The 22,380-nt window shown below is 37.6% G+C and overlaps 1 protein-coding gene across 27 annotated transcripts in view; it reads left to right on the top strand.

The window, feature by feature from the left end:
* Positions 1-22,380, top strand: part of STK33 (serine/threonine kinase 33) — a 121,320-nt gene that overhangs the window by 52,381 nt on the left and 46,559 nt on the right. For 18 of the 27 annotated variants that reach the window (XM_008514144.2, XM_008514166.2, XM_008514195.2 and 15 more), the window contains 4 exons: positions 10,935-11,324; positions 12,352-12,465; positions 16,334-16,447; positions 18,660-18,764. In XM_008514144.2, coding sequence (XP_008512366.2) covers positions 11,100-11,324; positions 12,352-12,465; positions 16,334-16,447; positions 18,660-18,764 — 558 coding nt within the window. In that variant the 5' untranslated portion in view covers positions 10,935-11,099. Of the gene's footprint in view, positions 1-3,397; positions 5,013-10,934; positions 11,325-12,351; positions 12,466-16,333; positions 16,448-18,659; positions 18,765-22,380 lie in introns of all 27 variants that reach the window. The other 9 variants (XM_070624296.1, XM_070624299.1, XM_070624292.1 and 6 more) reach the window with 3 other exon arrangements.

The raw sequence follows: 22,380 nt of genomic DNA, 5'->3' as shown, positions 1-22,380 counted from the left end.
CCACACCACCGGGCCGGCCCCCAAAGTCATGCTAATTTTAGGTTCAGATTTATTTGGTCACTTTTTATCAAATGAATTTATGTCTACATGACTAACTTTTGCTATCTGAATAAAAAGCATACTTTAAAATATAGCAGTCTTTGAATTTGAAGGCCTACTTAAAAGTTCATCATTTCATCACTAAGACATGGAAAGAGAGTCATTGATCATTCTTGCAGAAGAAGTTTGGTAACTCATAATTTTGGACTTTCATATTCTTCTGCATGGACTTTGCAGAAATAATGATCTCACAACCACTATTCCCTGAGCTATTCTAGTATTTATTAAATGGATATGTGGTTGGATACAGTATTGTTAAACGAAAGTAGCTTTCAGTTTAATTTTAATTGGGATCATCCATCTACTTTTATTTTAGGAAATAAAGGAAAATTTAATATTAACATTATTCTTTAAATGTTATAGACGACATTTTTAATCTCCATCATAAAAAAATGAGACATGATGATTTCCTTTTAATTGAAGAGAAAAATCCCTTGGCTCCAAAAAAGAAATCCTTTCTATTCTCAGTTGCCTTTAAAAATCTCAAACCTGTCAGGGAAATTGTGTAATCTAGTAATAACATGCCTAAGGCTTATTGCCTTTTCTTGAGCAACGGTATCAGCAAATGATGTGCTCTATCGATTTTAATCACATTGTTTTTACAGTTCCATTGCAAGGTTTCGAAAACTCACCAAGTAAATAAATCTGTGGATACAGACACCTCCTTTCTCTGAAAACCTAACCATTTACTTATTATTCCTTCTTGATCAGATGTTAAGGTATAATATAGACTAGTAGTATTTTGAGAACTGTAGTCTTGGCAAGGCTAAAATGTTCTCCTTGATATTCAGTATTCCATATTTAAAGAATAAAATTCTTATGTGATATTTGAGTGCCTTTAGCATTCAGAATTTAACATACAGCAAGCTGCTTGTGGGCTAGTCCAGCAAACCGTTCCCTCTACAACTCAGCTGCATACGTCTAGAGCAGGCTTCCGTAAGGTTGTGTTCTAAGCTAGCTATGAGCTAATTAGATGGCAATTTGTGTCTTGAAGCCCGTGTAGAACAATATTTGGAGCATTAGATTGAGAGATTATAACTGATAAAATAATTTTCTTTTGCTACCATCCATTGGGTTTTGGCTGAGTTTCATGATAATAATAAAAACTTCCATTTATTAAGAGCTTACAGTGTATCAAGACTTTACATGCATTATGTCCTGTCCTTATAAAAATTCTGCTGTGTAAGTATGTAGACACCATCTGTATACTTTGCATATGAGAAAGCTGAGACCAGATAGATTAAGCCACAGGTGAGGAATTTATACTCTGGTCTGTCTAACAGTAAAGCTTGGGTTCTCTCTGCTAACCAAGGGCAAACATATTTCATTTGAAAATGTCTATACATGTATAATGGAACCATTGTCTGAGATGACTTCTGAAATTTAATGCTCATAAATTGTTTAGAAATTTGGGGTCTTAGACCCCCAAATGGTAGGACACTAGTGTTCTGTTTCTTGGGACTGATGTAGTTTGTTTGCAGTAGTGCTTAATTTGTAGTAGGGGGGAGTGTGTGTATAAAATAAATAACTTGAGATTTTATTGTGGAAGTTATAGTGGTAAGCTTCCTTGGGTATTTTTGTTATTTTGTAACAAATTAGAAACAAGCCATATATTCTATTGCATTGAAACATTGACGCTAGTAAATTTGTCACTAAATTGTAACGTGTTCATATAGCAGTAGGTTTGGATTGATTGTACTGGCTGGAGCCTGTTCTTTATACTTCCGAACTTTACAGTTTATGTTTTCAGCATACATCGATGCCCTGTGTCCCCTCCGCTGCTAAGCTTCACATACTTGCTGGAAGAGTGAGTTAGTGTTGGTGATTTGGTGGCCACTCTCTATTTACTGTAAACCTGTGGCTGATTAGTGACAGGGCTGGAAGTGTTCATCTAAGATGATTCCATTGCAGCAGCTCTTTCTTTTGGGCAGCTCTCTCAGGACGAGAGCCTCGTGTCCCACTCCACTGCATCTGTCTTTTGTGCCTGATGGAGCCAGGGTTCTTCAGTGAAGCTGCTCTTATTTAACCCTAATCTTTTCTGGAACTGTTTCTTCCCTCTTCTTGTCTTAAGCCAGACCTGGCTTTCTCTTTCTCATTGTTCTTGCCTTCAAAGGGAAATTATCTCCTTCTATTCCTCTGAAACCACAGGCTCTGGGCCCTTGCCTATGCTGATGTCTCATCGGGAGAGCCTTTCCTTGACTTGTTCACCAGATGAACTCCAACTCATTCTTTAAGACTTAATTTGAGTATCACCTGTCCCATGAAACCTCTGGGACCTTTCCCTCAGCAAGTGAGTAATAATGATTTTTAAAGCAATAATATTTACCAGACAAAATACTAGGCACTTTACAAGTGTTATCTAGTTACTCCTTACAACAATAAGATATAAGAGAGCTACTACTATCATCTCCACTTTACATATGGGGGAACTGGGCTAGTAAGTGGTAGAGGTGGAATTTGAATCCTGGGCTTTCTTATTCTAAAAATTCTTTTGTTTCTTACTAGTTTACAGTTACTTCCCTGGTCACTCCCTCTTTTGCATCACTTTTGTGCTTTGCACATACCTAGTGTTATCTTTATCATAATCATTATTAGTAAGGCCCGTGTCTTGATAATCTCTTTATCCCCAGCCCCCGTTACCATCCTTGGTGTATAACAGGTATTCAGGAAAGGAGACATACATGAACTATTAGATGGCTAGATTCTCAGCTGGCCTGTTGTCCTACTTGGACCTCTGGTGCTCTTTGCTTAACTCACTACTACCCTCTGGACGCTCTTCTGGGCCAGACTTACAGGACCCTTGTGATCAAGTGCCTTTTAGGTCTCAGTTCCCCTATCTTTCCTGTCTTGTTGAACTTAACAGCCGTGCCACCTTGGTTCCTGAGAGATGACATTCTAAATGCTTTTGTTCTAGCTGTAAGTGTGGAGTTTGTGTGCTGCAGATAAATGGCTCATCACTAGGAGTGAAGAGAAGAAATTCTTCCAGAAAATAGGCATCCTTGCTCAAGGTGTTTTGGCTGGGGAGCCTCAGAAGGTTAACATATAGCTCACATGAAATTTTTTGGTCTTGGCTATGACATGCATGTTTTATTATGAAAGAGAAATGAACCAGTTATTGCTAATTACACTATCTGCCAAAAATAGTGACCTTTTGTTGAACATAAGGGTCTTAGTAAAAAGGTTTATTATGACCAAGGCCTGTAGTTGTTGGGGACTGACCTTAGCTGGCAGAAACACTTTAAGATTGACGGTATGGTCCATCACTGAAATAAATACTTCTGTGTTTATATCCTTCTAGACTCCTGAAAACCACAAGTCTTGAGTAGGACATACTCAAGTTACGTGAGTGCAGTTACAACATCTTGTCTGATCCGGAACCTTTCAGAAGCAGGTGGAACTTTAGAGGATTGGCGTCAGGCTTGGTATTGGGGTTTTGGGGTTTTGCTCTAGAATGAGAGCTTCAAGGTGGAGTAAGAGTTGGGTTTTAGTGAAGTTTTTTGGCCAGGAGACTTCCACAAGGATATTCTGACTGTGTTTACATGACAGGGCACTAGCTCTCTTATACTAGGCAACTACGTTGTATGTTATATTTATAAGCTATAAAACATTGTTTCCGTCACTCAGTGAATGACTTTCAATCAATAATCCTTATTTAATGGAGGCCTGAGACTGGACACAAGATGCTAGGCTGAATAGAACATAGTTCCTGACCTGGGCAGGGGGAGCTCACAGTTAAGAGAAGTAGTTTTTGTTGTTATTTTCTGTTTTATTAAATTAATATTATTTCTACAGAAACTTGGAAACAGGAATCATGGACTCTCTTGTTGGTGTTTTGTTGTAGACTGTTTGGAGTTGTCGAGTTTGCAGAGGTCTAGCCCCAAGAGGAAAGTTGCCTGGTTACCTCTAAATTGTGCTTCTAGTATTTGAATATGATCTTGAGGGTCACAATGCCTTTTCTCATGTAAACATCTGGGTTGGAGCATTACATCACAGATTTTCTTAGCTAACTAATTAGTTTCATGGAACGTTGCTGGCGTTGGAAATCTCCTCTTTCAACACTCCTTGGTGTACAGGAAACCACTCTGACCACACATATTAGTATATTTTATTAATGCAAAATTATTAATTGATGCTTGATAAATGAAGCTAGCACATCTCTCAAATTTGCCATCAAATTCTTAATCTTGTTGATCTATTTCTAATTGGATTAATATTCCTGAGTACATATTTACCTTTATTTTTTCTGATGAGAACATTTAGGTTCTACTCTCTTAGAAAATTTCAATTTTATAATATAATGTTATCAGCTACAGTCACATGTTATACATTGGATCCTCAGACCTTATTCATCTTGTAACTGAAAGTTTGTACCCAGCATATGAAGTGATGGATGTGTTAATTAACTCAATGGAGGGAATCCTTTCACAATGTATATGTATATCAAATTATCATGTTTACACTTTAAATATCTTACAACTTTATTTGTCAATTATACCTCAGTAAGGCTGGGGAAGAAGAGATTCCTGAGTACAAGAATACTGTTTTCTTTTAAGCCTCCTGGATGGTGCCTAGCTGTGTGTTCATGCCACAATCCTCAGAGTGGTTCTCCTTCTCTTCTAGAGTCTATTGGTGATGTCGTATTTTTTGGCTGCCTTAGCTACATGTGGGCCCACTTGCTCACTCTTCACCTGTTATTCTCTGATTTCATGAGTGGGAAGGAAGTCTTATTTCCATTTTTTTACACTACCTTTTATTCTACACTTTATTTAGCTTTTTCTTTTCTAGTCAGGGTCACTACTTCTCAGCACATCCAGCCTTCCGACTCATCCCTTCCTCCTGCTTACTGCTACCCTGTCGCCGTGGGAAGTTCTGACAGCGCTCCTCTGTTACAGGTGAAATTCAGATTGGCTGAGGTGAGTTTTGGGGCTGTAACTGATTTGGCCTGGTCTGCGGTAGGAAAGCAAAATCCCCATTATAATATTGAAACCTCCACAGTGGACATGAGGTCAACTGCCACTTCAGTTCCTTTAAGTGTCTGCTATGCCTCAGCTGATCATTAGAAGGAGTGATTCATCTTTGTAGACTTTTAAGGCTAGAGAGAACCTCAAGACGTCCTAGTCTAGGTTTAAATACTTTCTATGGTTTTCTGCCAACTGACCTTCTACCCTCTACTTAGATACGTCTAGTGTCTGAGATAGTCTTTCCTTTTATCTTTAACAGTTCTAAGTGTGAGGAAGCCTTTATATTAGATTGAAATTGGCATGCACTCTCTCTTTGAATCACACAGAAGTCTAATTCTTTATGCCTAATCATCTCCAGATCTATGAGGAGCGCCTTCACATTCCCTTTGAGATATTACCCCTCCTGCATGTGACCTCCTCCTTTCTTTGATGACTCTTCCTATACATCTGCCTAAGCGATTTCTGATTCTGGCTCTTTCTCACAAAATGAACACTCAGAAATTTTCACTGAGTGTCTATTATGTACAAGGACAGGCCTGTGCTGGCGTAAAGGTCCCTGGCTTCAGGTTGCTTATAATGTACAGGGAGAAAAGACACTGGATAGCAGCAAGAAAGAACCAGGGTCTCCTGATTTTATCCAGCCTTTTTAAGCCAAACTTTCCTAGTAAAATCTCTATTCTTACCTTAAACTGTCAGTCTCAGGGCCACCTTTAAGACTGTCCCTCCAGATTACAGCTTACTCAGTGAGAAATATTATTCAAGTTAAAGTAGAAAGAAAACCTAATAGCATACATCAGCTATTAAATATTTTTCAAAAATCTCTGAAATAATGTGAGTTTTAAATGTACTGTAAATCCTTTTATAAGACAGCACAGACTCGTTTTTCCTAACCATGTCCATAACGGGAATAGTAAACAAGTGTGGGACTCCTTTAAAATAGAGCACTATGGTCTGAAAGCTCGTCGGCCCCTCTTTAGGCTCTGTAAGCGTGTTATGAAAACAAGTTGAAAAGTGAATATACAGCCATTCAGCTTGACCTGCATAATGTCAGACAATCTGCAAGTTTTTTTCTTCACTTGAATAGAACACATTTTTGACTGAATTGAGTGACTATTGAGGTTCCTTGTAGACAGTCTTAGCAAAGAAATCTAAAAAATTGCTTTTTGGGAAGAAAATTGTAGCTAGTTATATCTCATAAAACCATTCTTGTGTTCATTTTCTTGAGGAAATTGCTGTAAGTATATCTTCCAGGGCCAATATGTAAGAGACCTTTTTATGCTTAAATAAAAGTTCAGAGATTTCCTTATCAGAATTGTTCTATTGACTCCTCTCAGTTCTGAAAATAAAGTGAAACCTTTAGCCAAAGAGCGACTCACATGTTAGTTAAATACTGACATGATTTGAACTTACTTTATTTGTTTACATTATCTCTAATAACTATGTTGTCCCATCTTTGGAGACGCAAAGAGACACTATTACATTAGAAGCTTTTTGATTTTTTAATATATCTTTTTATATCTAAAGTCTTGTTTAACTGAATTCCCTGATTCTATAGAAGATCTGTTCATCCTTGTGTTTACATAAAGATATGTTAGATTTGCAATACTGAATTTTATGCCTCTTGAACATGAATGATATCACCAGCCTGCTAGATAGTAGATTTATTTTAGTAACAAATCTTTCAGGTCCATTCATAGGTGAGAAAAGAAAGAAATGTGAGTAAATTCTTGTTCTATTTTGGTTTTTAAGCTAGAATAATTAGAATTCAGCCAGCCAAAATAAATTAAATTTGAAATCTAATTCTTGTCAAGGAATTTTCCATGCGGCTATTCAATCTATTGTTTTAGAATTGCTTTGGTAAGAAAGTAGAACATTACTTTGGCAAATGTAGTGGTTGGTAGGTTGGAGAGAAGAAATGAAAATCCTCCACGAGTAATAGGAACCCCTATGCTTTCTGAATGTGGCTACCAAATACTTCTAGGGCAACAGAGAAGTCAGAAACTAGAGCAAGTGAGTACTCAGAAGTCGATGTCAGTGTCAGTGATGCTATGGTAATATGATTTATTGAGAAATTGACTAAGATATTAAAGGAAATTCATCTTGAACAGAGCTAAGAAGAAGATAACTGTTTTTTGACTCACAAAAAAATCCACCTTAAAAAGGGAAAATTTAATATGTAAAGATTCTGTTAAGTCTGTGGATATATATATATATATATGTATAGACTTGAAGGATATGGTAAACATGCTTTTAGGAGTACTGTTTATAATGAAGGAACTCAGTTATACTTTAAATAAACCTTTACCTTATGAACACTTCCTTCAGTTTCTTATAAAAAGTGCTATAAAATCAGTATTCTTAACACATGCATAAAATGATGCCTTACACATCTGACATGGGACTTTCCTACACCTGCAGAGAGAAAGCACTATTTTTCCTAAACAGAAAAGTTGCTATTTGCAGATCTATTCTACCGCTCTGAGTCATTGATGATTACATTTATATTTAACCTAAAATGCAAAGCATGTTCTTCCAAGGCCTGAAGTTGAATCATTTTCAAAGTGTATACAGGTATATTCTGAGTTTTCTTTTTCTTGATGCATATACTTGAAAAACAAGGTCAGGCTTTTGCAAGAGGGGCGTGTGTGTGTGTTTAGTGTCATTGGGTGCATTCTTTGTTCCCTCTGCCTGTCTGGAGGGTCCTTTCTATACACCTTTTCCAGTGCTTCCCATTATGAGTTTTGATCACAGCAGGAGAATTTTTCATACTACTTTGATGAAAGGTCATACTTATTGGGCTGACTTGTCCATCATTTCTGTCTAATAATCTTAGACTATGCTGTACACATCAGCTGGGGTAAATACAAGTACAGCATTTAGGATTTTTGCATCTATTCACAAATGAGGTTGGCCTGTTAAGAACTCCTTCTCTCTTTTTGAGAACACTGCCATGGTCAGATTTTGGTTATTCTAATGGAATGAAATGAACTGGGTAGCTTTTCGTCACTCTGAAACAGTTTGTATAGGAATCATCTGTTCCCTAGAAGTAGGAAAGAATGCTGGTGGAGGACTTGCTGAGTGAAATAAGTGCTATGAATAAAAATAAAGCAGTGGAAGGGGACAGAGTGAATGGGCCTGCTCATTCAGGTGGTGCTTAGAGAAGGTCTCTCACCTGAGCAGAAACCGCCATGAAGCCAGGGAGCAAGCCATGCAGATGCCTGAGGGAAGAACAGCCTAGGCAGAGGGGGTGGAGGGCCAAAGTCGTGAGAAGGGAGAGGGTTTGGAACATTCGAGGAAGAGCAAGGAGGCTAGAGCAAGTGAGAGAATGTAAGATATGAAATGTGAAATGTAGTGAGCGGTCAGTTTATTTGGGGCCTTATAGGCAAAATTCAACAAAACCTACATTTCTTTGTTATTTCTGTTCATCTTAAATTTTGTTCCTTAATCATGTTTTTCTTCTTTGTTTGACTTTTCATGTCGGGGGGCGGGGGTGTGTGTGTGTGCGTGTGTGTGTATTTTTTTCTTTTTTTTTGGCTGAGGAAGATTTGCCCTGAGCTAACATCTGTTGCCAGTCTTCCTCTTTTTGTATGTAAGCTACAGCCACAGCGTGGCCACTGACAGACGAGTGGTGTAGGTCCATGCCTGGGAACTGAACCTGGGCCACCAAAGTGGAGCATGCTGAACTTAACCATTAGGCCACCAGGGCTGGCCCTCATGTAGTATATTTCTATCCTTTCTTGTTCTTTTTTTAATAAAGTTTTGAGAATATAAATTTTCTTTTAAGTACAGCTTTGCTTGCATTCTATAACGTTCACGGCCATAAGTCACATGGCCATCCCTACAAGGGAGGCTGGGAAATGGAGGATTTTTAATAAGCACATTGCTGCCCCGGACAAAATCATGATTCTGTTAGTAAGGAAGAATGGGAGAATAAATATTGGATGAACTACTAGCAATATCTTTCATAAAATCCTGTGGGCCTAGGGGATTTTCCTGCAGATTTCCATGCTATACAGATTGTTACCAAGCATTGTGAAATGGAAAGATAACCAATTTATTTTATGAAACTAGCTAGAATCTTGTATCAAAACCTGACAAAGATGGCTGAAAAGGAAAATTACAGACTGGTTTAACTTATGGGTATGACTATGAAAACTCAAAATACAAACATGTTATATTTCAGCACATTAAAAGAATCATCCATCATGATCATGCAGGGTTCACACTATAAAAGCAAGAATGCTTTCATTTTGGGAAAGCTTTTAATACCATAGAACATATCAAAAGATCCAATAAGAAAAAATCACAATAGATAAGGATTTGATAGAAATCAGCACTCATTTCTAATTAGAAAACCAGTCTTAGACAACTAAAACTAGAAAGATATTTCTTTAATGGATATCTAACTTCCTATTCTGGTTAAGTTTATTTCAGTTCAGAGGACAAAGGTATACTCCACGTATCCCCAGCCTTATCAATCTGTGACTACAAAATATGCTTTTTAAATAATATATGAAATGGTATGGTACAAAACGATTTTAATGTACTCCCAGTTACTTCTGTGAGGTTCTCAAGGTGCTCTCTTGTATGTACTGCAGAACGCAGTCCTCCCTTCTTCCTCAGCTCAGATCTTTCCTTGCCACCATACAGCTGCCAATAACTCTTAGGTAGAATGCTGGGCCTACCTGTTCTACACTTGGTGAAAAATAACACCCACTAGTTCCTGTTTTTGCCGTTTGAGTATAAAAATGAGGATGCTTCTAATATTGCCTTTGAACTTTTAGAATTAGGTAGTTTTATAAAATCAAGTTGTCTACGCCTTTCTGAAGTGTATAATATGAATTTGGTCTAATAATAAATAGACTAAGGTTTAAATTTTGAAATCACAGTGATGTATGTTTTATGCCAGTATTTTATTTTATTGTTTTGTGAGGAAGATTAGCCCTGAGCTAACATCTGCTGCCAATCCTCGTCTTTTTGCTGAGGAAGACTGGCCCTGAGCTAACATCCGTGCCTGTCTTCCTCCACTTTATATGTGGGACGCCTGCCATAGCCTGGCTTGACAAGTGGTGCATAGGTCTGCACCCGGGGTCTGAACCAGCGAACCCTGGGCCGCTGAAGTGGAAGGTGCGAACTTAACCACTGCACCACTGGGCTGGCCCCCTTCCTCTTCTTTTTTTTCGCTTGAGGAACATTAGCCCTGAGCTAACATCTGTGCCAGTCTTCCTCTATTCTGTATGTGGGATGCCTCCACAGCATGGCTGAAGAGTGGAGCAGGTCTGCACCTGGGATCCGAACCCGTGAACCCAAGCTGCTGAAGCAGAGCATCTGAAACTTTAACTGTTCAGCCATGGGGCCAACCCCTACACCAGTATTTTTAAGCCTTTTTTTTTGTTTGTTTTACCACAACCGACGTTAAGAAATACATTTTATAATGTGACCAAGTACACCCACCCACACGCACAAACATTCTATACATATATCTATATAATTAAAATAAAAGGTTTCACAGAACTTACCAAGAATCTATGCAAAATACCCTGATATTAGGTATTCTATTCTACTTCATTAAAAAAAAGGTGATAGCCCACCAAACTGATTCCTCAGACTGTGCGTTTCAGCAGTTTCATGGTTCTGAGCAGAGAGGTTTATTCTTTTGATTGTTAAGTAAATAAAATTCTTGAGGTCAAAAATTCCAGTTTAAAAGATGAGAATCCATTGATTTTTAGAAATATTTCCTAATTTTGTTGTAAATATTAACTTCATGTGTAGGCAGAATGTTTTTGGTGCTAGTTGTTAGTTTTTTTCTGATTTCTAGGAGGGTAATAGGATAAGAAAGAGTGTTCTAAATGGCGATATCTTTTCTTTCCGCAGCTTTCCTGTGTGCATATAGTGTAGTGCGTCATTAACCTAAGGACCTCACCAATTGGAAGTTACAGTTTTTGCCATCAGCTCAGCTTATTTTTTTAGGTCTGGTTCTCTTCCTCAAACAGTGGAAACATCTTTCTTTCAAGTTGCTTTTGTTGCGGAATTAAGCAAATGGCTGATAGTGGCGGTGGTAAAAAATGCACAAAATGCTCCAACTGTTCATCTACGACTCAGAAAAATGTATTTTGTCTGTGTTCCTGTCGAAAAAGTCTTTCTCCAATTTCAGTAGTGGAAATGTCACAGACATCAAGTGTTGCTAGTTCAGAATGTGCACTTTCACCGGAGAGAACAAAAGAAAAACAAAGCAACAAAGATATTGCCTCTGGAAAAGATTTGGTAAATATCGAAGATTCTGCATCTGAGCACAAGTTGACATCCCATTCCCTAACCCATCCCTAGCTCCATCCATATCCCATAGGCCCTTGTCAGCTAGTTCATTGCCTTCTTAACTATTAAGGGAACACTTCCTTCTTACGTAAGACGTGAGCAAAGTTGGTTAGTAATTTCTTTCATTATATGTCCGACCTTTGCCCATATTAATTACTTGCCAGGATTGTGAATAATTTGGAATGTTATTTTCTTCAGCTGATAAAGTATGAGATTTATGCTTGTCGTAAACATAGGGTGGTTATTATTTAAGGCAATTCCTGATTATCCAGGTGGAATATCAAATATACTTTACAAAATTGATTTGCATTAGTTGCAAACAATCTGACTAGTCGGTGGGCTGGTTTAGATGTGCTCACCTTTGTAGAGAAGAGGCAGAGTGGAAGATTGTAATTGACATAGCACAACTTTGGAGACAGAGAGCAGTAAGTTTGAGAAAAGTTAGATTCTCAGCCCTCAAAGTTCGACTTTTTCAAATTTTCTGCCTAAACTGTTGTTTCTGATTTGTATTACAGTATAGTTATTACCATATAGGCATCTCTGAGTGAGTTGTTACTACGTTATTTTCATTTGAAGCATATTTTGTGAATGTCTGGCTAGTAATTTTTAATGTATAACCTATTTGAGATGATTGTTATGTTTTGAAACAAAGGTGATTGAGAAAGCTGTGAAGGTGTCATATCATGATTTTAAAGAATCATCGGGTAAGTTGTGATGTATCTGCCATGCAGGTTGTCCTGTAGACTTGCCTGGATTCAGGAGATTAGATTGAATGACTTCGTAAGCACTCTTTTAGCCTAATGTGCCAATAAATCATATAGTGCTTAGAATTTGAAAAAGACAGTGAACTATCTTGTACACAGTAAATATCATGGCACACAGTAAAGATTTGTCAGATTATCTAAATTAGAATTCTTGCTTTGTCAACAAGTATATTATATTTTAAAGTTAATTTTTTATTCCTTTTTGGCCCAAGCCCTCAAGAACCTCAAATGTAGAGAGAAAAATATCTCAACAGCAGTGGGGTCGGGGCAACTTTACAGAAGGAAAAGTTCCTCACATAAGGATGGACAATGGAGCTGCTATTCAGGTATATCGAGGGCAAACTGAAGCTACTAGAAACTTTTAGGTTTCTTCTAAGTCGATGATTAATGGCACAAATGATTTAAAATAAGTCTCTAGGGAAAAGAAGGACAGAAAGGAGGAAATTTACCATTTTCAATTTTGCCAAAATCTTTATTAAACAAAATTCAGACTTATTATTTTTTGTGTTCATGGAGGGCGAAATGGACTTTAATTAAAGTGGAGGGCATTTTTGTTAGATACAGTGAGAACGTTTTGGTCTTCAGGTCTTGCCTCTTGCTGAGGGCAATTGTGGAGTCTTTGTGTAGACCTCTGCAAGACGCAGAGAGAGACCAGATGACTTGAGATGGTTTGGCTGTCCATTTCCTTGATGACTGGTAGTGAGGCCAGAATTTCCCTCGTGGACCGCCTCCATTGTAGCCTGTGATTGGATGAATACGGATTATTATTCTTCCCAGGATTCTAATTATTCTGTACAAATATGAATTAAATATTAGTACCATTTTAGAAATTAAAATGTGTTGCTTTAACATCAGATTAAAGGAACCTCCACAAGAACAACTATAAGGAGAAAATTGCAGTACCGTTAAATAACTTAAAAAAATTGTTTTAAGAGCTATTTGGAAATTTACTTGAAGTGATCAGAAAAACTTCCTGAGAAATTGTGACTTGAAATATTTAAATCTCCCCCTTTAAACAAAAGCCCTGTATTTTTTAAAAATCCACAAATTTACTGAGTTTTAAATTTAGCCATAAGAACTTTTATAAAATCAAAATGTGTTCATTGTGAAAAATTAGGCAAATATAGATAGAAAAGTGAAGAAAATAAACTCATGAGCCAGATATAACCAATTTTAGCATTTATTACCTTTACTTCATTTTTCTATGCATACGTCTTATCCTATTTTTTTATTTTAATTTTTTCCTGTTTTAAATTATGAAATATTTCAAATATATACATAGTTTTAAGAAGTAACCTTAACTGGTATAGTTGAGGTTTCCCTTCCCCCAGTAAATGGACAGGCTTATTTTAAAGACTTTAAATATTCCAGAAGAGTATTAAAAAAGAAGTTACAATCATCCACAATTCTACTACCCAATGATAACTACTTTTAATATTTAAATGAGCATCTTTCCAGACATCAGTGTAATCACCCCCACATGCACACGTTTTCACAGTGGAATCACACGTGCGTGCTTTCACACTCTACACTGTGTCATGGACTTCTATGTCAATAAAAATAGATCTACATTACCATTTTAATAGCATCCTCTTAAAATTATTAAACAAGAAGTCATTTTCTCCTTATTTTCACCACTATGTAATGATGTCAAAGCAGTTGATTGAAGAAAAAGATTAGTTTATAAAAAGCTAGTTGGCAATTGGGCTATTCCTCTACCCACTCCTCATTTTAAAAATCCTATTTAAACACTATTAAAATGCTGTGTCCAAGTTGTGGTTCTGTATGTTTAGAGAGAAAATGAGAGTTCAGTTTGTAAAGGACAAGAAAAATTGGAGAAATGGTTATGGAGTTGAGATTATTTTGTTCTGTGGGGAAAAAAAGGGTAAATGACATTTAAATTGAAATTTAATTCATTTTACATAACATATGGTTGGGAGTTGCATGTAAGAATAATAAAAATAAAATGTTTTTTCTTATTTTAATTATTTTTGTTTCTGTTTTGATTCTCACTATTAAGTGGTAGGGGGGAAGAGGGAGGAGCCAAAGTAAGTATAAGTCATCAGAAAGCAGTGTCTTGGGGACAGTCACCTGGGCTGATGTGCCCTGTGTGAGTCTAAGAGTTGCCATTCACCACATTCAAGACCCTAAGTCCAGAGCTCCTCCTCCAGGGTTCGAATCCCATACCCAGTCTGTCACTTCTCTCAAATGTGTGTATATACAGAAGAGTTCCGAGGCTGGCTTGCTGACTGGATTTATTGATTATTCATTCATTTATCAGTTTACTCATTCATTCCACATTTGCACTGTTATTCCTTTGGAATGCCTTTCTTGCCTTGCTTGGATTATAGAAACAAATTCTCAATTTTTTTGCCTTTGTTCCCTCACATGCCAATCTTAACCACTTGGCCACGTGGCCAGCCCCTCCTCACATGCCAATCTTAGAAGCCACCTCTTTTGTAATGTTTTGCTTATTCTCCCAGTATTTTAGCTCCGGTCTCTGGTCCCATTGCCATTTTGCACTTTTTTTTTTAACTTAAGACTTTATTATTTAAGTAATAATTTCATCTCTTGAGTAGATTATAAATTTGGGGAAAATAAGAATTGTGTTTTATTCATCTTTGTAACCCCCAAAGTATATATCACAAGGAGATATCTAAGGAAAATCTAACATGTTGAAGCTGAATGCTTCCTTTTTTCTTTTTCTTTTTTCTTTCTTCCTTTCTTTCTTTCTTTCTGTCACCTTCCCCTCCCCTCCTCTCCCTCCTTCCCACCCCTTCTCTCCCTCTTTCCCTTCCCTTCTTTCTTTCCTTCTCTCCCCCTCTTCCTTCCTTCTTTCCTTCCCTCCTTCCTTCCCTTCCCTTCCTCCTTCCTTTCTCCTTTCCCCTCCCTCCTTCCCTCTCTTCCATCCTTCCTCCTTCCTTTCCCCCCATGCACTCAGCACAAATATTTTCCCTACGAGATTTCAGGATAAGCTTTTTAAAAGATACAAAAGAAACAGCTTCTTAAGGAGCTTCTAGACCATCTTTGAAGAAAAAAATGAGCCAAAACGTTTGTAAGCAAGAGAGTGATAATAGTGTTTAAGGACTAATACATACATCCTGAAGGAAGTCAAAATAAAGGAACGATGACTATGGCGCAGAGTTAGGCAGGGAAGCCCTTCATGGAGGAAGGAAGTGGGTAGTTGGGCGTTGAGTCTTCTTTTATGAAAATAAGAAAGGCAAGCAGTAGGAAAGCAGTAGGAACTATGAAGACTAGCAGCTGGCTTACCTGTTGCATGCTGAAGGAGGGAAAGAGGAGCATGTCTAGGGGAAGGCTCTGGCTGGCTGACCCAGCGGAGGTGTCACCTGGTGGCATTACCTCAGCTGTTCTCTCATGTTCTAGTCCCCAGCATGGCGGCCCCAGAAACTCTTGTTAATGCCCTGGAGTTGATTTGGATCAGGCTCTCTGACTCCCCCCGACCAAATTCACAGGAAATAAAAGTGTAAATGAGTTACCTGTTTGTTGTTTTACAATGTGAACCAGAAAGCTGGTGTTGGCAAGACCAGTGCGTTCTATCTTTGTAAGCAGAAGGTAAATGATAAGTGGAAGGATTCTTGGTCTGAGTAGTATTACTGTGGATGGTTTTTATTGTCTTCTTCATGCTGGTAAAATTTCTGTCACATACTGCTTTTCCTAAACGAGGAATAAAACAACAAAATTTATTTTCAATAGAAACAACGAAGATAAAGAAAAAGTGTTACTTGGGAAACAAACAGTTTGTTCAATGGTTAATATGTGTTGATTTTATAATATAGCTCTCAGAGTTTTGGGATAAGTCTTTGGGTGAATGTATTTTATACATGCAAACTATATGTAGTAATATTCCATTCCTCCTTTTCCCTATGAAGATATTTCATTAATATTGTAGTTTGTAAGAGATTCATTTTTATACTTTTGAGGTTTTCCACATTTCCCCATTAGGATTTTTATGGTTTTCCTCAAAAGGACATTTAATGAAATCATCAAAACTTATTTTGGCTTAATTAAGATGTGTTTATTAATATTAAAGCAAATATATAATGTTTTCTATTTGATTTTACCCTGGAGTAGAGTCTCTCTTCCCTTGAGTTGATATCTGTCAGTATCATGTGTTCATTTTTAATACCTGGTGAATGGCAGAGAGAGACAAAGGATCTCTTGTTTGTTATCCAGGAAATCTATACCTTTGGAAGAGTATTGGGACAAGGGAGCTTTGGATTGGTCATTGAAGCTACGGACAAGGAAACAGAAACTAAGTGGGCTATTAAAAAAGTGAACAAAGAGAAGGTAAGGCTTCTCAGAGTCATCAGACTGAGGGCCCAGTGCCAGTGCAGGGTGGGGAGGCAGGGGAGTGTGTGTCGTCAGCATAGCTGACCTGAAGGCCAGGCCCTGGGCTGCTCCCCTGAGAAGTTTGGGCATTTCTCTAGCCTTCTGGGAAGGGACCAGTCCTTAAACTCAAATAGACAAGTGCAATGTGGAAAAAAACGCATGAAAGGATTAACATAACCAATATAAGCAAATCTAGGTCAAATTTACCGGAGTGAGTTGAAGGTAATCGCTGACGGTCAGTACATGTAGCTGTAGGGCTGTGGGCTAGAGATGTCCCAGCTGGAAATACGTCCCAGGATCTCTCCTGATGTGGTTCTGATAGACTTTTCTCTCATCCTCTCCTTTCCTTTGAGTCCCTATTTTCTCATTGTTAGCTAGTTCTCTGTTCATTCATCCTATCTGCTCTTTCAGTTTGGACCACTTTTCCCCCAACTGTCTACCATATTGTTTACTTGTATCCACTGTTTTCCTCAGCGAATTTCTCCAGGATTGGAGAATGACTGGGCTTCTCTTTAGGGGGGAATCTACATCCTCAGGCTTTACACCTAGTCATTTCATCAGCTTTTAAAAAATTTCTGTGCTTGGGGAAAAAAAAACAACATTATGGTGTTTTTGCATTGGATTTGTGATGATAGCTGTTACATTTGCAAAATAAAATAGTAGGTTTTATATATTCTTTAAAATAAATTATAGCAAATTACATACCATTTCTCCCTAAAGTTTAATAGAGTAACATATAAATCTTAATAAGGGGAGATCCAGAGCCTTACTAGAAATCTTAGAATTCTAGAACTACACTGCTACACGGGATATTATTTCCTTTGCCTCTTTGTTGTCTGGTAGTTTTAGGGGTTAGAGTTTAGGATTAATAGTCAGGATACCTGTTTGCAACCTTAGAATTCATAATTTTGCACTGACATATTGATGCTGAGAGTTTACAGGACACTAAGATAGTGAAATAAAATTGTGTAGCCAATATATGAATTGGACAATATAGTACCACATTATATACAGGTCAAGCCATTGGGAAAAATTGAGATGGATCTTAGGAGAAATTGTGGTAACTTTCCATATCCAGTCTAGATAGAAACTCACGCCTTGCACTCACTATTTCTCTTGACCCTGTAGGATAACCTTAAAATGTGACTTTATCTTCATGGGTGGGACATAGTGAGTGGTCACTTTCCTGCTCACTCCTAAGATGGTAGTGGTTGTTGGAAGCAGGGATGACTCAAGGTAAAATTTTAACCAGGCAAACTTTGCCTTACGATCAATCCCTTTCCAGTCCTTTAAGAAGTATTATGTAGTCTCCCAAACTTGGGGTGGGTGGGGGAGGAGAGAAGGATAAGACCTTTGTTGTCCCTTTCAGGGATATTTTTATGTGGATGAACACATTGCTTGTCCTCAAATAATGATGGTAATTTAGATATCAATGATGGTTGATGGGTAATGATTGGGGTGGTGGCAGTTGTGGTGAGGGTAGAGAAAGCCCTTCTAGAATTTCTTAGATGACACTGTAGGAAATCAATTACTTAGACCTGATTGAAGGCCTTGTGCTCCCCGTGGTGTTCCTGCTTTTACCTTTTGCTGTCAGGATGGTTAAGGGTTACATGCAAGGAGATGAAGTTGGAGTTAGGTTCATCTGAAGGTGAGATCTCTCTCTCTCTGTGTGAAGTTTTGAAGTCGGGGCACTAGGAAGTGATATAATGCAGGGCTTAGTATAGAATCTCACTGCCTATTGTTTCTTTTGATATATAAATACAATCAAAACAAAATAAAAGAAAAACTGTTTTTATCTTCCCCAATCTACTTTTTCTGGAAGGTAGATTTTGTTTTTATTATACTAATATCAAAGGATCACCATGATTTTGAAGGAAATACCAAAAAGCATATTAAAAATTGGAATAATTTTGTGAGGAGACAGAGACCATGTAGTAGCTAATTTATAGAAACAGATGTGGTTTGAGGCCAAATTATATATAACCTAAAATTGGACAAAGGAAAGAAGGGGCATAATTTAATCTTGTCATGGTAATAAGTTGCATGTTCTCTTTTGAAAAAGAAACTTCTCAAGAAAATACAGGAAAAATATAAATTGACTGTAACTTTTATATGGAGGTATGTGGTAGTGACATTCATATGTGAAATTTATGTCTCCACATTATTTAAGGCTGGAAGCTCTGCCGTGAAGTTACTTGAACGGGAGGTGAACATTCTAAAAAGTGTGAAACATGAACATGTCATACATCTGGAACAAGTCTTTGAGACCCCTAAGGTAAGACTTGATCAGGTTGCTGCGTTTTGAAAATTATTATTACAAAATGAACATCATTTCCTTCTGAAGTAGTCCCTTTGGGGCACAGTTGCTCATGTCCTCAGCATGAGTCTGTTACTGAAGATTGATGAGAGCATTCTGGAGGACTTTTATTATTGATTGTATAATTAGGTATCTGATGATTAGATTGATGTCTTTAGTGATATTTCTGGGTGGCATGTTGAAAGCAAATGTTTGAAGTTGAAACAACTTCATACACAACCAAATAGTGTTTAGAGCTTACGTAGAGGTGGCTTTCCTTTTGCTTTGGTCCTTGGTTTCTCCGTTGGAGTCTCTTGGCATATTGTCCTAATTTTGCAAGGTTAGCTCTCTAATAAAGTTGGCAAGGGTATGTGTGGCACTATGTAGAAGATATTTTGTCGTCTGTGTCTTACCCACATGTTTAATCTTCCTTCTTCCCTAGATGTTATTCTTCCCTTTAAATGCCTGTAATTTTCATTTAGAGTTGTTCTAAAGCCTAAGTTATTTGCCATTCTGCCTCCAGGTTGGTTAGTGCTTGTGGGCTCCAGTGTTTCTCTGCTCGGAGGCAATATAATATAGTGGATAGACATGTGGACTCTGCGGTCAGACTGCTTGTGCATTTGAGTCCTGGCTCCACCACTTATTAGCTATAAGACCATGACAAGTTACTCATTCTCTCTATCCTTCAGTTTCCTGATCTGTGAAATGGGTATAATAGTATCAGCCTCATTTAGTTGTTGAAGGGTTAAATAGGAAAATGGATACAAAGCATCTGTCTCATTAAATATTAGCTATTGGTCTTTGTGTCCTTTGCCAGTCTCTAAGGCAGTAATAGTCTGTTTGGGTTACGCATTATGCTTGATTCATTAAGAGTGCTTAAAAATTAATAACTGTTAAAGACCACAGTTGCCCTTTATGGGAGCACTTTATGGCAATGATACCAAAAGTCTTCTCAACTCTTCCTTTCAGTCTTAGAGTTGTGATTTCTTTTATCCCCAAATCTTAGAACAGTTTTGCTCTTTATCATCAGTTTTAAGCAATTTGATTATATTGTGCCTGGGTGTAATTTTCTTTGTGTTTCTTGTGCTTGGTTCATGGAGATTCTTGGATCTGTGAGTTTATGGTTTTCATCAAATTTAGGAAATTTTTGGCCATTATTTCTTCAAATATTTTTTCTGCCTTCTCCCATTTTGGGGCCTCCAAGTATACATGTTATTGTTCACAGTTTTTTCTTTCCTTATTTCATTTAGCATAGTTTCTATTCCAATGTCTTCAGATTCAGTAATCTCTTTTTCTGTAGCATTGTATGTACTGTTTATCCCTTTCAGTGAAAGTTTGATTTGGATCTTTTTTGTATCTTCCATGTTTCTACTTAATGTGCTCAATATTTCTTTCTTCTTCTTAAATATAATTATAATAACTTTTAATGTCCTTTTCTCCTACTTCCATCATGTGTGTCATTTCTAGGTCAGTTTTGATTGATTGATTTTTTTCTTCTTTATGGGTTATATTTTCCTGCTTCTTTATATGCCTGTTAATTTTTGATTGGATGCTGGATATTTTTATATTCTTATAGCTATTCTTGAGCTTTATTCTAGGACGTCATTAAGTTACTTGGAAAAGTCTGATACTTTAAAGCTTGCTTTAAGCTTTGCTAGGTGGCACCAGAGCAGCCTTTGATCTAAGGCTAATTTTTGCCTATTATTGAGGTGAGACCTTGCTGAGTAGTCTACCTGATGCCCCATGAATTATGAGATTTTTCCACTCTGGCTAATGGGAATACAGACTCTTCTTGGCCGTGTGTAAACTCCAGTGACTGTTCCCTCTGCCCCTGGCTCTATTCCCAGCTTTGGGTAGTTTCCTCGTACACATGCGCTCATCAGTCCTCTGCTAAAGACTTGAAGGAGACTCTCTGCAAGTTTCGAGCTTTCTCTGTACACAGCTTTCTCCCCTGTGGTACTCTGCCTTGTGAACTTTAGTTGTCTTGCCCTTCCTGGACTCCCACCTCTGTCTCCTCAGTTCGTGGAGACTGCTGGGCTCTGCTTGGATTCCCTCTGACTGCTTTGTGGCCTGGAAACTCTCTCCAGACAGTAAGTGAGGATAATCACAGGGCTTCCCTCATGTGTTGCCCTCTCTCAGAGATCATTGCCCTATGCTGCCTGATGTCTAATGTCTGAAAATTGTTGTCTTATATATTTTGTCCATTTCTTAAGTTGTTTCAGGAGGGAGGGTAAGTTTGTTCTCTCTTACTCCATCTTGGGCACAAGTGGGAGTCCAAGTCTAGAATAGTTTGAAGGAAAAGGAAACCATCATCTGTGATTGCCTTTCTTATGTATTGCTTACCCTTGATTCACATGGGTCAGATCTTCCTTCCTTCCTCCCCAACTCACGCAAATGCCTAGACATCCCCTTGAAGCATTTTAAAGATTAATGGAAGTTGCTACCTATTTGGTTAGGCCATGGTTTTAATACTGATCATCGAGTCTGACAATATTATAGTTTTTCTTGTGAGTCCAAATGTTCTCCAGGTCTACATAATTATTTTTAATAATTATAAAAAGACTTTTAAAAACTTTTGATATAACTTTTATCAACTTACATATTTAAAATGACGTCAATTTATATTGTAAGCACCATTGATGTAATGTTTCCTTCCAAAGAGTTCACTTACCATTTCGTGTACCAGTGATCCCTACAGTGCTGTCAGTGGAAAGATATGGCTTAGTTCAAAAGCTTATTTATGTGTTAGACTTCGCAGAATTCTCTAGTTACTTTAGAAATTCTAAAGCATCCTGAGGTTTAGTGAATCAGAAGACTATAGGGAGAAAGGGTGTTAACCTTCTCTTCCTGCCTTCATGCTTGCTGACTGAATGCAGAAGCTGCATGAGTAGCAGTTATAGACTAGAATCATACCCCCAAATCTTAAAAACAACAGAAATCTAGCAGCATAGGATAGAATGGAGACGTGAAGTGTAGTCTGTGTCTGAATTGCAATAGGTTTGAAAAAGACTTGCATTTTAGTTAACTGAATCTTTTTGACTCAGTAGATAACTTGACCTTTGGGAAACCTAGAGTGATCTTAATATGCAGCAAAAGAAACAGCAAATATGGAAGAGGAATTTCATCCGTGATTTTTTACCACTCATACCCAATTAGTCACTAAGTCTCCCTGTTTCTTCCTCCTAGGTATTTTTCATATCTTTCTCTTCTTCCCCTTCTTGTTTCCCTTCTGTGCCTCACATCTGCCCTCTGTAAAGAGAGATCAGCATACTACAGCATGCAAGCCAGATCTGGCATGCTGCCTATTGTTTTATGGCCCATAAGCTAAGTTTTTTACATTTTTAAATGGTTGAAAAAAATATAAAAGAGTAATATTTCATGACATGTGAAAATTATGTGAAACTAAAATTTCGAAGTCCATAAATAAAGTTTTCTTGTGTTGTTTATGGCTGCTTTTATGCTATAACAGTAGAGTTGAGTAGTTGCAAAAGTGATTGTATGGCCCACAAAGCTGAAAATATTTACTATCTTGATCTGGCCTTTACAGAAAAAGTTTGCTGAGCTCTGCTTTACATTACTGTTACAGTGTTCATTT

Source organism: Equus przewalskii, chromosome 6 (assembly GCF_037783145.1).
Source record: "Equus przewalskii isolate Varuska chromosome 6, EquPr2, whole genome shotgun sequence".
Lineage (NCBI taxonomy): Eukaryota > Metazoa > Chordata > Mammalia > Perissodactyla > Equidae > Equus > Equus przewalskii.
The sequence above is the reverse complement of the archived record's forward strand: the minus strand, read 5'-3'. Positions and strand labels throughout refer to the sequence as shown.